The sequence below is a fragment of the Micromys minutus genome (genome assembly GCF_963924665.1).
Source record: "Micromys minutus genome assembly, chromosome: 8".
In the NCBI taxonomy this organism is placed as follows: Eukaryota; Metazoa; Chordata; class Mammalia; order Rodentia; family Muridae; genus Micromys; species Micromys minutus.
In genome coordinates, this window is record NC_137977.1 from 21,495,120 (window position 1) to 21,510,210 (window position 15,091).

A 15,091-nucleotide genomic window follows, 5' to 3' on the forward strand; every position below is an offset into this window, starting at 1 on the left:
AGACGCGGTGAAGCCAGCAGCTCTACAGACTTTTCTGAGGTAGAAAAGAAGTACAAAGAAATCGTCATGGGAAAGTGAGAGGGAAGGCCCCAAGGTTGTTTTTGGTTCCCAAAATCTAAACACCTAGAATGACACCCAGAAAGGCCAGAGAGAGAGGGAGAGAGACTTATAATCAGGCAGTTTTAACACAAGCTCATTGTACTCACTGTCTGATGACTTCTGTCGCAGTACCGCAGCCCAAAATAATCTATCTCCACGAGGTTTATGTGACGGAAAACATGGTCAAGGACGACGGAGCATTTTGTTGACTTCTGCAAAATAATCCACAGATTGCTTTTTAACAAGGTGCCGAGTCTTTCTCCATGGGACAAAATCAAATTCTCATCTCTTATGAGCTGCCCTCACAGAAGGACCACCTTGTTAGATGGCGCTGCTCTCTCTGATTTTCCCCTTAGGTACAAAGACAGATATGGTAAAATTACAGTATAATAAGGAAAAAGTCTTAGACAGTCACCATAAACTTTAAGAGTATTAAATGAATGCAAACCCCTTCTACTGTGGTATTACAAATTATCTCCAGGGTGAAGTACTTCTTTATTTTTAAATTTCATGTGTATAGGTGGTTTGTCTACATGTAGGTCTGTGTTTCATGTGTGTGTCTAGTGTCAGCAGAAACCAGTGAGAAGGCATCAGATCTCCTGTAACTGGAATTATAGATAGTTGTGAGCCATTCGACATGTGAATGCTGGGAATTGAACTTGGCTGCTCCGAAAGAACAGCCTGTGCTCTTAACCACTGAGCTATCTTTCTAGCCCCGAAATGACTCTTTAAATAAAGGTAGCCATCTATGTAAGAAACATTTAATAATTTATTAAGCATTACAGGAGCTTACATTTTCTATCATTCTGTCCATTGGAAAGTAACTTCTGAAATGGTGGCAGGTATACACTGAAGAAACCTAGTGACAAACCAGCTGCCACATGGTAGCAGGAACACAAGAAAGACACTCAGAGGCACACCAGCTGCCATGTGATGGTGGAGTGGCTGAAGACACCCAGAGACAGGCAGGTGTGTGCTCAAAAGATACCATAGGCACCAATGATCAGCAAGCATGTGGTGCAGAGATGGGCGAGAAAGAGAAGGAAGCAGTGTGTGCACTATGAGGAGAGGCAGAAGTGGAGATACAAGGGTGGGGAAGAACAGTCCAATGTGAGTAGCCTCCACTGCCACCTAAGATCACCATGGTGAGGTCCCGACCCATGCTACTGCTGAAGGCCACGTTTGGGTCTGTGACCCTGCAGTATCAGGGATCTGCAGTCAATATCTGTGGCCCATGCTACCACAAAGGCCATGCAGATGTCCCTGGTCTGGGCTTCCTCCTAGAGCCATCTCAGTGTCTGAAGGCTATGCAGAACTGGCCTTGCATCTCACTGGTTGTGGCACTCGGGAGAGTTGGTTCTGTGCCTCTCCTGGGCAGCACAGTAAATCAGGCTCTGGTGTTGTGGTATTAGCATGAGAGATCTGGCCCCTCACCTCACCTTGGCAGATTGGGAAAATTTACACCCGGGGCAAGAGAGTGGGTAAACTGACTCATCCCCTTGCTGGTGGCACCCCTTGAGAGAGCCCCCTCCCTCACCTGAGCTCAGTACAATTGATCCTGGAGGTGTAGGCATGGAAGAACCATGGGAGAGATATCCCCTCCCCTTGCTGCTGCCTGCAGTAGGCAGGAAAGCCGGCCCAGAGACCTAGTGTGGGCAGTTTGGGAGAACTTGTTGTGGTGTCCTGGGTCCTCTCACCAGCTGCAGCACTCAGGAGAGTGGCCCCTCAACTCACCTGGGCAGTAGAGCTGGCCCTGGTGGCCTGGACATGGAAGAACTGGCCTGAGGTTTCAAGAATGGGAGAGCTGTCCCTGACCTAGCCTGGGCAGTGCTGGAGAGCCTGCCTGGTAGCATAGATGCTAACCCTGATGGTGTGAGCACAGGAGAGCCAGTCTGCCTCTTGCCAGCTGCTATAAGCAGGAGAGCTGGCCCTGCCCCTCACCTGGGCAAAGCAGGAGAGCTGGCCCTGCCCCTCACCTGGGCAAAGCAGGAGAGCTGGCCCTGCCCCTCACCTGGGCAAAGCAGGAGAGCTGGCCCTGCCCCTCACCTGGGCAAAGCAGGAGAGCTGGCCCTGCCCCTCACCTGGGCAAAGCAGGAGAGCTGAGCCTGCCCCTCACCTGGGCAAAGCAGGAGAGCTGGACCTGCCCCTCATTTGGGCAAAGCAGGAGAGCTGGCCCTGCCCCTCACCTGGGCAAAGCAGGAGAGCTGGCCCCCAATGGCTTATGTGTGGGAAAGCTTGTGGGCTGAAAAACACAGGCTCAGTTCCAGGGCATGAGTTGATCTACCCCAACATTTGCCCCATCTATGACCTGCTAGAGTGCATGAAAGAATCCGACAGATCCAAAGCTGCAGGATTTCAGGACAATAGGATATTCGAGAGAAGTACCAGTGTGAGAACCTAGTATTGATGATGTAGCAGAAGCCAGAGGCCTCTGGCCATATCAATGATTCATTGTGAAGTACATTTGCAAGTAAAGATGTGTGGACCAAAGGGTATACTGTGGGACACACCATGACACACTCCAGCTTCCACAGCCAAATTTATTTTGTTATTTTTTCTTTTTTGTTTTTATTTTATTTTTGTTTTCTTGGTGGGGGTGTTGAAAGGGCAAAGAGCAGATATGGAGGGACAGAGAGATGAGTGGGACTGGGGCACATAATGTAAGAAAAATAATAAAAAATCAATTTAAAAAAAAGAAAAAAGTGATTTTCACACACAACACTACTTTTGTAAGTATCTAGAATAGAAAATCCATAAGATAAAATAGCAAAGCACAACTAAATAAAATTAAAGCTGCTAAACAACCCTTATCAGGATATGTGAGCCAATCTTACACATGGGCACAGACAGAATGAAAACATTTCTCTGGCTTGGGTTTTAAGCACTGACACCTATATAAATATACTACTCAGTCTTCTCTCCCTCCCAAGACACACACATAGCATGTGTAAGGCCCTGTGTTATATAGTAAATAATTATTTATAAATACCAGAAACACGTAGTCAGCAGGCAGTAATACACGCTGGTCTTAACAAGGGTCTATCCAGTTAGGGGCAGCACAGATTCAGAGCTTCCCTTTTGTGGCCCTACCATGGGCAGGTACAATTAGGACATGAAAGAAATCCCCAGGTCACTCAGTGTATCCTAGGACTTTTGTTCAATTGCAGCTCCTCTCAGACAATGACCACTAGGTACTTAATTGTATCGTTCAAACTATAGATATCACAGGGCTTTCAGAATATAGATTATGATATAAATAAAATTACACACTTGGAAAAGATAGTTGGTAGCTGCTTGTATTACAAATGCTAATTATGTTCCCCCTCCCCCCAAATTCCTGCTTGCACAAGAGTGTCTATACATAGCTTCTGAGAACCTGCCCCAGTTGATTCTGATTGGTAAATAAAGATGCCAACAGCCAATAGCTGGTGAGGACAGATGGGGCAGGATTTTTAGGATTTCTTGGGCTTGGGATGGTGAGGAAGGGGGAGAGACGCCATGCCTGAGAAAAGTGAGAGGCATGGCCACCATGTGAAGGAGCTGGGAGATCTCAGCCCAGAGAGCTGCCCACCTAAGTCTGGAGCAGCCCAGGGAGAACACAGCATTTAATAAGTAGTAACTCGGAACTATCGGTGGGAGGTAGATTCTAGCAGCAGAGGTTAGGCAGTGGCCCAACTATTATTGCTGTATAAGACATCTTAAAATATAAAGGTGGTGTGTGTGTGTGTGTGTGTGTGTGTGTGTGTGTGTGTGTGTGTGTGTGTGTATGTGTGTGTGTGTGTGTTTCATTCAGGAAATAAACCATTCAGGTGGGTAGCAACCCCACGTCGGGATTCAATTAATAATTAATTCTTACAAATTAATAATAGTCCTTCTTACAAATCCCCAAATCTCTAAATTGCCCTGGTTCAACTAAATTGTTCCCGCTCCCCTTCAAGTTTCCCTAAACTGTTTACTTGAAGCCGTAACTCGTCCATGATGGACTTACGCACTGCTGAGCAGCTTCTGCTGTAACAAAAACGGCATGTCCAGTGAATAAATGTCTCTTGGTGCTCATGTCCCTGTGTGTTTCTCTGCAGTAAACATCTGGAAATGAAATCACTCAATGGAAGAATATCATACTTAAAACTAGAGTTGGTACTGCCAAGAAGACCATTCTAACTCAATCGGTGAAAATGCATGCTCCTCCATCCTTGCCAACACTTGGGCTGAAATGGGGGAGGGGCAGTGGTATATGGCAAAGGGGAACTATTTTTATTTATATTTTCTTGACTCTATTAAACATAAGCCCTCTTTTACGTACTTACCAGACAACTGCATTTCCTACCATAGGGACGAGGTACTCTTCAACCAGTGTATGAGCCAACCCTTTGGTACTTTAAATACATACGCAATTGTATTTAGTGTATTAACTCTTCACTCCATCTGGAAATTATTTTTTTGTGCTTGGAATAAAGCCTAACTTTGTTTCCAAATGGACAAAAACTGTATTGTTGTTTACTCAAAAGCCACCATTCCATTTAGGATTTGAAATATCTTCAGCATCTCCTAAAGTCCACAGATATTCAAAGACCAATACTTCTGATAATTTAAGGAATTTAATATATTTTGCTTTACATCCAAAATATATTTAAAAATTGTGTTTAATCGTTCTTAGATATTTGTCCTTATGAGGAGTTTGGGATGATCTTGCAAATGTAATTAAAAACTTAATTCTGGGGCTGGGCACAGTAGCATATGCCTTTATTCCCAGCACTTAGTAGGTAGAGACAGACAGATCTTTATGAGTTCAAGGCCAGTGTGGTCTACAACGCAAATTCCAGGCAAGCTGGGGCTATGTAAAAGAGACATTGTCTCAAAACACCAAAGAAATCAATAGTTAGGAATTTGTAATTAAACAGACAGAGCAGAGGACCAGGTGGAATCACATAATTTACTAGGCAAAAATCAAGGCGGTTTTCTTTACATTCATTGTGCTGGCTGGTTTTTATGTCAACTTGACACAAACTAGAGTCATCTAAGAAGAGAAACTTCATTTGAGAAAATGTCTCTATAAAATCTGGCTGCAGGAGACCCTATAGGACATTTGTTTTAATAGTGATTGATGGGGGAGGGCCCATCCATGGTGGGTGGTTCCATGTCACCCTAGGCTCTGTAAAAGAACAAACTGAGAAAGCCATGTCAGGCAAGACATAAAGCAACACCCCTCTATGGCCTCTGCTTAAGTTCCTGCCTTCAGGTTCCTGCCCTGTTTGAGTTCCTGCCCTGACTTCCTTCAATGATGGGGTTGAAGCACAAGCCAAATAAACCCTTTCCTCTCCAATTTATTTTGGGTCAATTGTGTTTCATCATAGCAACAGCAACCCTAACTAGGACATGCTTCAAAACAGTTTATACAACATACACACACACAGACACACACACACACACACACACACACACACACACACACACAGAAAGAGAGAGAGAGAGAGAGAGAGAGAGAGAGAGAGAGAGACATGGTTTAAACCCAGCCATGGATGCATCACATGGTTTTCAGCCAAGGATTTTGCTGTGAGGGCATGACACAGCAAGGACTTAGAATGGCTGAATCAGAGGTGTTCAGTAGTAGATGCATGGGTTGTGGGTCCAGCTGCAACAAGAAGCAATGATGACTCACTCCCAAGCCAGGTTTCCATTACTCCTGAGTTCTCAGGAATGGCCCGGTGGTACCTGACCCTCCCTTGTCCTGCAGAAGCAGTGATGCTTGGCCCAAGAGACACGACAGTGTTCCACGTAAACCCCATGTGAGAGTATAAAAAGGCTCATCATAAACACAGATTATTGAAACAATGTTAAGCATTCTGGTGTTAAACATCTCAATGTCAAGTACTGGTACAGCTACACAACTCCAAATATCATGTCCCCAAACAAGCCAACAAAAACTAATTCATTAAAAACAAAACAAAACAAAACAAAACAAAAAGGGAAACAGTATGCAGGAAATGCTGGAGACTTCTTTAAAAAGTGTGTGTGTGTGTGTTTGTGTGTGTGTGTGTTTGTGTGTGTGTGTGTGTGTGTGTGTATCTCAAGTCTTTTCTATGAAAAGTACTTCAGTATTCCCACACCCTCTAGAAAGGTTAGGCATTCTTTGATACATATAATCTACTTACAGAGCATACAATGACCTAACACACTTAGTCATGAAGGGCGTATGCAAAAGAAAGTTTGAAAAATCACCTCAGAGCTTGAGATGGTGGCTGGTGCCTGCAGCCACAGCCCTCAGCAGGCTTAAGCATGCAGACTGCCATGAGTTCGAGAGTAGCTGGGGACAACATGAGAGTCGGGGAGCTACCTCCATATGGAAATTATTACAATTTCGTGCATAAGAGAAAGACACCAGGTTTTAAACTGCCATTGTCAAACCACCAGGACATGGAGTGTCAACTCTCTGTGACAGTTCTGCATTCATAGAGGCTCTGGTTCTGCAAATGTTTTGGGTTGTTTCCCTTCAACGTATTGTGTTACCCTCTGCAGAGAACACATTCTAATCTAAGAAAGAACAGGACCCCCTCTGTAGCACTCCATGCAGAAGGGGTGTGTCTGCTCATGCCCTGAGGGCACAGATCAGGGACAGAACCATGTGTTCCATCTTCTTTTCTTTTGTAGTCCTAAAAAATTATCTTTCAGTAAGGAAATAAATACACAGGGCTGTGGGGAAGGATACAGCTCAGGGATATCAAGCTTGCATAGGACCCTCTTCTTCCTGTCTGTTCCGCAAGTCTGTCTTCCTCTGTCTCACTTAGCCCAGGCTTGAACTTGATCTGTTGATTTAAAGTGACTTAAAAATTCTGATCCCCAGGGTGTGAGGGTGGGAAGGGAAGGCATGGGGGCACTCTCCATCCTACCCACTGCTGGGATTATAGGCCTGCGCTACCACTTTCAGGATGTTTTATATGGTGCTGTGGCTAAAGCCTGAGCTTACACACCAGCCCCACATTATTAGTCTCTGGAAGATGTGGGAAGGTGAACCAAAAGGCACCAGGAGAGAGGAAGAAGCTTGGTACACAGATCTGTGGGGAGGAACCCCTGTCTGGTATCATAACCTTAGAGACAATAAAGATATGTATGAAGTAACTTAAAATCTTAGAGTGGCCTCTGAAGGAAGAGGAGAGGCCCAATTTTCACATATTCCTTGTGTAAAATGCCTTTAAAACCCAAGGCGCAGCAGCACAGGCAGGGTAGTGCTTTGCTCACTGAGGCTGCCCTGTAGTGCATTTGGCATCGGCTTTATTCGCCTTTCAAGTTACTTCAGAACTTCTTAATGTGAATTCTTCTTCCAGCAGTCAGAGAAAATCATCATCAACTCAGGTTCCGGCAAGCCTCCAGGCAAGCCCTTCAGACAGTAACAGACTGTTACTGTCATTTGAGGTTTAAGAAAAGCGTGATTCTTCACTTCTTTGGGTCCTTAGCAGAGGACAGGCATGCGAATGCAGTCAGGATCACTGGCATTTTCCTGCTCACGTCTAAGAGAACCCCAGAAACCACGGAAGACAGAATTACAACCACAGCACCTAGCAACATGCCAAAGAAGTTTCTAAATAGATAAACAAAATTTTGTCTCTAATAATCAACTTCCATGTTCAGACTCTAGCAAACGGTACAGAATAAGAATTCAAATATCAAGAAAGGAATTCTTCCCACTTGAAGGAGTGTCCCCATGTGGTCTGGCCCAGCCCATGGCCACGTTCCCTTCACCCTGAGGATGCCTCTTTCCCTTACACTTTAAGATCTTAGCTTTGTTGTAACTCTAGCCAGTAGACCTACAAAGGCTCCTGGTTTTGCCTGTCTCTTAATCTGTTTGACCTTTATTAAGGTCACCTGCTACTTCCCAATTCTACTAATAAGTAAACATTCTGCATTTGACCTTATCCAAGAAGCTGGGAAGCAATAAAGCCCAGCTGGTTTGAGAGGAGGCGCTGGCTCCTATACTCCACTTGCTTTGTGAATAATCTAGTCATTTCTACCTATAAGATACCTTCAAAGTTCACTACGAAATGATGAACAATTGAAGAGCCAGAATACAATGAAAGCCTCAGACTTCCCGACTATCTTGTGAAGCTTCCATTTTTCCTAAGGCAAGCAGACTTGAGATGATAAATAAGAAGTGGGATTTTGCCCTGCTACATCAGGTGAGCAAAATCAATTCAGTTCACTTTTAATTAAAACTTCCCCTCCCCTTTGTTTGGGTGATGTATAATCCCATATATTCTAAAAGTACAGTAAGAAATCACTATCTGATGTTTGAAACTCACGATACTAAAGAGTCGAGGATTCTGAAATTAATATGTACTATGTAGAGAAGTATAGTTTTACCATGCAATAAAATACATCTGACAAGAATTCGGTGATCCAACACTAAGAAAACAGAAAAGACTGAACATAAGACAGTTAAGCAAATAAGGAAAGGACCATCCCTTCAGTCACTCAGAAAAGACTTAAATTTGCCTTTAAGATGGGAAGTGCCTGTGGCATTTCTGGATTGTGAAGTGTGTGCCACATAACTCGGCCAATGGACATAGGTTGTTTTCATACCAACAACTTTCTGGAAACAACAGTTTCTGTCAACTCAGATGTGGTTTTAGGGAACAACTCCCAAGGAGGACAAGCTGATTTGGAAACACCACCGGTGAGCCTTTTAGCCAGAACAAAGGATCCCTCCTAGAGTAATAACAGCTTTGCAGATTAGTGCAACATTACAAACCAGAAAGGCAGGTTTTCACCAGCCACACAGGACGATAACCATTGCGATCAATCAGACAGCCTGTTCCTTCGTGAGGGGAATGAGCCTAGCAGAGAAGTCTTCACCGCTGTGCCTATAAAAACCTTCTCAGTTGTGATTTGGTATTTTGAACAAAAGGATTTCCAGTTCTCTTGGAAAACATAAATCATATTAAGTATTTTAGCATAGGCCCAGGAGGGTACTTGGGGGAAGGACCTCTCAGGCACCAGTGGGTCCTCCTCTTAGGAAAGCAAGACAAGCAGCTAAAATGATGACATTTACTCGCCATCCTCACATACATTCACAAAAACAAAAACAGAAACAAAAACCTACATCATAAAAAAATGGACTTTTTTTTAAAGCTGTTTTCCCCCATATACAATTTGTGTATGCTGATAAAGTTGGGCTAAACTTTTCTTCGTCTTTAGGGTTTTAGCTATTTATTGGTATGTACCAACCCCAAAGTCAGCAGCTTACAAGAGCAATTATTTAATTGAGGTTTAAATTTGGACAGAGCTCAGAACAGCTGGTGTTTGTTCACTGTGCTGAAGAACCCGGTGTGACCTCACTCACAAGTCACCTGAAGTGGGCGGAATGGGAGGGCTGGCTCATCCTCTTTGCACCGTGTAAGTCTTGCCAGCAAGAGACTTTCTAAGGTCGTCCAGAGAGGGCTTGGAACAGAGACCAAAACTGCCCAGCATCAGTCTTGCTATGTTCTGTTGACTGAAACAAGCTGTAAGGTCTGTCCAGAAGGGAAAAGACCAAGAATAGACTCTTCTTGACCGAAGAAATGGCGGCGCACTGGGTGACTGGAGGAAGCGAAGATTGCCATGTTTATATCTTTGTAGACAATGGGCTTAATTTGTTTCCCTCCCAGCCTGGTTCTAGCCTGTACAATGTTTCCCCGCCTCACTCATCCCTTTCTCTCATACTTCAAATCACAGTAAGACAAAAGACAGAACAAAGAAGAGCAGATTGCTCCGGCTGTCTGTATTTAAGAAAGGGTATCCACACATTTTCCCTTCCCAAAAGCCACGCAAAATGAGCATCTTGCTCCTGTTTTCTGAGAATTGGAAGGGATGGAGGCAACTTGGTCTCTGCAAATTAGAAAGGCATGGGAGAGGACCTCTCCCCGAATGTGTCTGACTAAAGCCCCAACCATTCTGTGACACCAGCTATTCTAGAGACATGAAGAGCATGAGGAACCTTCCGGGGCCCATGAAGAAACAGGACGCCTGCGTGAGTCACCCCGGTAACCCCAGCCCTAGGAAGACAGAGGCAGGGGACACGTTGCAAGGCTGGGGTCAGCTGCTTCTTTTAGAAGCACTGACATGGTTCCTGAGGTCACCTTGATAGCATCAACAGTAAGAGAACCCAGCCATCTACTACTAAGTACAGAAAGCAGAAGTTCAAACATTACTTCACTTCTCCAAAGGACCTGCTTCATGAAAACAATCTTGTTGACATGAACGTCTTCTAACTGTACGTGTTGTTGTTATTGTGTTGATTTGAAACAAGGGCTCACGCAGCCCGGGCTGGCCATGACCCTGCTATGTAGCAGAGGATGACCTTGAACTCCTGAATCTTCTGGTTCGACATCCTAGTGCTGGCATGACAAATTTATATCACCATGCCCAGCTGCATGTCTTACTTAATGAGCCAGGTTTGTTACAATTAAGTCTAGAGCTAGCATATGTAAAATGGCTTCTATTATGACATTTTCATACACACAAATCATTGTTTTGTTTATACATGCTTCCCAATGACCTCCCCAGCCCCCCCCCAGTAGTCCTCCTCTTCTTGATATATGTATATATATACATTTTATATACACAACATATATATATATATAGTGTGTGTGTGTGTGTGTGTGTATATATATATATATATATATATATATATATATATATATATATATATATATATATATATACATGCCATTACTCCATCTTAAACTAGTTTAATCTCTCAGTTTTAATTTATAACAATAACAACTACACACGTGATAACCTATATAAGCAAAAGTCCCTTTAGGACTCAATAATTTTAAATAGTGTAGAAACTCCAAACTAAGCAGCTTAGGAATCTCCCCATTATACTAAAGACAAAATTATATTCTTGGTGGTATATATTTATTTTTGAATAGGCGATGTAATTGATTCTTTTATTTCTGGAAAGGCTTGTATGCCAACCCTTCCTCTTTTTATACAAGAGAAAAGGCCTCAAGGGTGAGCTACCCATAAACCACATCATATATGTAGTATGATTATCACTAAAGCAAGCATTTTCCTCAGTGTCTGACAGATCATGTTACAGCAGAAGCCTGAAAAACTCACACCAGTGGTGAGGTGAAACACAGAAAACAAAAAGGAACCGAACGTGAGGCTGCTCAGAGGCTGACAGACAGCACCACACTTTAACAGTAGAAATCCTAATGACCACAAGGAAGCTATTCCCAGACCGATTTAAGGCACACTCTGATATCACCACATTTACACTGCATCATACCAACACCTGAAACGGAGACAATTTTCATCCACATTGGCCATCCTCAAAAATGTGTCAAATTTATGAAATCCAGAATCTCAAAAAAATTATCTTTCTGAATTTGTTTAGTGTTGGAGATTAAATTTCAGAGTAAGAAAAGATATCGGAGCTGATGGTGGTGGCCCAGGCCTTTAATCCCAGCACTTGGGAGGTGAAAGCAGTTGGATCTCTGTGAGTACGAGGCTAGCCTGTTTTATAGTGAGTTATAGAACAATCAGGGCTATACAGAAAAACCCTGTCTCAAAAAAACCCAAAACAAATAAATAAATGATGTTGGAAGGGGAGGTGTCAAAATCCAGAAGAAATCTAGAGTTTACTCACTAAAACTGTACCTGTGAATGTCAGTTTGACTCCAGAAGACATTAAAGGACCTTGAGTAGCCAGCCCTCAGTGACTTCCGTTAAAGCTTCCATAAATCTGACTTCATGGTATACAACAAGGTTTTAGAAATTGGCTTTTAAATTACAAAAGTTCCTGAATAGTAAGAGATACAAATGTTTCAGTGTGACTGAAGAAAACTCTTCACTCAAATCATTCCAATAGCTATTGTTCCTACAAAGGTCAGTGCTTTAAAACTTCAGCATCAGGGGAAAGGGGCAGACTCATCCCAAAGAGTATGTTTCCCTCCTGGGACATCTCACACAGCCTGGGCAGGATGCTGATCTCACAAAAGAAGGAAGGGTCCCAGAGGCAGAGAGGCTGGAAGAGCGAGGGTTGTGCCCAGGGTCCCGGTGCACAGATAATGTTTGTTGCTTTCTTAGTCTTTATCTTCACTAGTGTGTTAAAGACAGGTCATGTATCTAGTATGCACAAGACACAAGGTCCTAAAGTCTATTTTCAGAATATTCTCCCCAACAATGCAAACATAAAACACACATGTGCACACACATAACACCATAAACCGTTTCATTCAGTGGCTCACAGTGCAGTGGGAAGATTGGGGAGGGAGTACTCCATTCTGGTTCTTCCAGCAATCTGAGGCACCCTGGGACTTCACTCATTCACTCCCTCCCTCCCTCCCTCCCTCCCTCCCTCCCTCAGTGAAGACATCAGAAGTGGCACCCACAGTAACACTGACTTTGCTACATCAAACCGACCTCCAGCTTCATGAAAGGCCTCAGGGACCTCAGGTAGCAGAGCCTCCGGGGTCTCTGTGGTCTTGCTTAGAAGCAGGGCAGATACAAAGGAGACTCGCTGCTAAAAGCTCGCCTTATATTAAGATGTGAGGAGACAGTCCAAAAGGTCTGGGGTCATGGGAAAGACCACCTGACTAAAAGAATTGTAACTGACAAGAATCGGACAGTACCATCTCACAGAGAGAAGGTCAAAGGGCATAGGATGGTCAGAATGGGTTGGAAAGGAAAAGCCCACGAGGAAATTATTTCAAAAAGCCTCGCTCCCAGCATGCATTTCTTCCCACCTTGCCTGCAGTAACACAATGCCCGAGTAATTTATACAAAGACGCATGCCTTGTGGCATTTCATAATCTAAAGCTCATTTCTGCTGAGGAGTAAAAAGAAGCAGAGGCATGCTCTCTGAGGACAGAAAGACTCCAACGGCTCTACGGCTTTGTTATAAATAGTACTGCGCCATTATCTGTGTTGGCAAAATGCTTTGTCCTAAATTAGAGCACTGCTCACCGCAGACACTGTTCACTGCTCCTTAATCTATTACCAATGTGTGTGTGGGGGGGGTGAGCGTGTGCCACAGTGGGCATGTGGAGGTTAGAGAATGTGGATATCTGAACCAACTTTGTGGATAAAGTTTCTCTCCTTCTATCTTTATGTGGTATGGTGGTTTGTATATGCTCTGCCCAGGGAGTGGCACTATTAGAAGGTGTGGTCTTGGAGTAGGTGTGTCACTGTGTATGTGGGCTGTAAGACCCACATCCTAGCTGACTGGAAGTCAGTCTTCCACTAACAGCCTTCAGGTAAGGACATAGATCTCTCAGCTCTTCTTGCACCATGCCTGTCTGGATGCTGCCATGCTCCCACCTTGTTGATACTGGACTGAACCTCTGAACCTGTAAGTCAGCCCCAATTCAACGTTGCCCTTTATAAAAGATGCCTTGGTCATGGTGTTGGTTCACAGCAGGAAAACCCTGAGACATGTGAGCTCCAAGGATCAACTCAGGTTACCAGATATGGTGGTTTAAGTGAGGAATGTCCCTCACAGGCTCATGTATCTGAATGCCTAGTCCTCGGCTTATGCTGCTGTTGGGGGGGGGCATACAGAACCTTAGGAGGCAGAGCCTTCCTGGAGGAAACAGGTCTCACGGGGTTAGAGAGTTCAGAGCCTCATCCTGTTTCTGCTCCACTCTCTTTCCTTGTGATAAAATGGGGCCAACCAGCTTCCTGCTCCAGCCTCACGCTGCTGTGCATTCCCCATCACTGTGGGCTCTACCTCTGGAACCATAGTCGCTCTGGTCGGGGTACCTTATCACAACAAAAAGCAACTAATACACCAGGCTTGTGCAAAAGCACCTTGGCCCCACACACACGCCATCTTGCTGGCCCTGCTCAGCTATTTAAGTAATGTTTATAACGCCTTACTTCTGCTGCAACTCACCTTTGTGCCCTGGCTCTAATGCACCACCACTAAATGAAGACCCAGAGTGTATTTTTCACCCAGTAAAAGGGGGCTTTGAAGGCACAATAGATGAACCGCAGTGATAGAGTGGTCAAGCACACTCAGAGACCTGGATTTGGTCTCCAGAGTCATAAGAAAACAAAAATACAAAAGCAAAAGTGTTAAAATAGCATTGTAGTAGATGCTACACTACTTACTGTAGAAGTTCCAGACCACACAGTGAGATGGGATGTATGGACTATATAAAGGTTCCCTGCTAGGGCCTCAAGGAAGCCAGAAAACGAATAGTTTAAAAGTCACACTTTCATCCCCTGGTCATGTGACCAGTCTCTAACTACCCCACAACCCACCTGGAAGGAATACCCAGGACAAAAATTCATCACAGACCTGTCAAGGGACTTCCAAGAAGCACATGCAATCACAACACACAAATCTTTACTGAAGCCCCTTTAAACAGAGTCCCCAGCTTCATGAAAAAGCAATAAACCCTGTACGGGCTCATGGGCCATGCTGGAAAACAAAATGAAGTACAAGTTTTCATCTCAAATTTCTGAAAAGGTACAGAAAGGAAAGAACACTATTGGGATAAAGCTAAGGTCTGCAACTTTCTTAGTCCGTCATTCTCTGCAGGTAAGACCTCAGTCCTGCATGGCTTTTCCATTTTCTTTAGAGCTTCTAGAAGGGCTGTAAATGTGACAGCTCATGCCACAAACAACCACTGTGCTCTCCCAAACTCGTAGGCTCCCCTTTGTGCCCATTCCCACTCAGTCAAACTACTAAGGGTAATTATACATCTATGCCGTGTACATTCTAACCAAAATTCTCCAAAGACGAAGAGCAACAGGATGATCACAGACTAGTATTCACCCCATGATCCAGTCATGAGCAGCTACCATGCCCTGTGCTGGGCTTTCACGTCATCTAAGTCTTACAACCAGATGGCACAAGGCCCCAGTAGCCCCTGTTTTCAAATAAGAAAACTGGCTGAGAAAAGCTGGCTGAGTGGCTTGGAATGCCATGGCACCAAAAGTGGTACTATGCAGAAGGGAGCCCTGGTCGCCTCACCTCGCTCCCTCCCATGAATGTTAAGACATG

The 15,091-nt window shown here is 44.2% G+C and overlaps 1 protein-coding gene across 1 annotated transcript in view; it reads right to left on the bottom strand.

Annotated features, from left to right (window-relative positions):
* The window catches only part of EPB41L4A (erythrocyte membrane protein band 4.1 like 4A), a 192,934-nt gene that overhangs the window by 111,776 nt on the left and 66,067 nt on the right, over positions 1-15,091 (bottom strand). Inside the window, exon 2 of the mRNA XM_080920217.1 lies at positions 207-311. Coding sequence (XP_080776343.1) covers positions 207-311 — 105 coding nt within the window. The remainder of the gene's footprint in view (positions 1-206; positions 312-15,091) is intronic.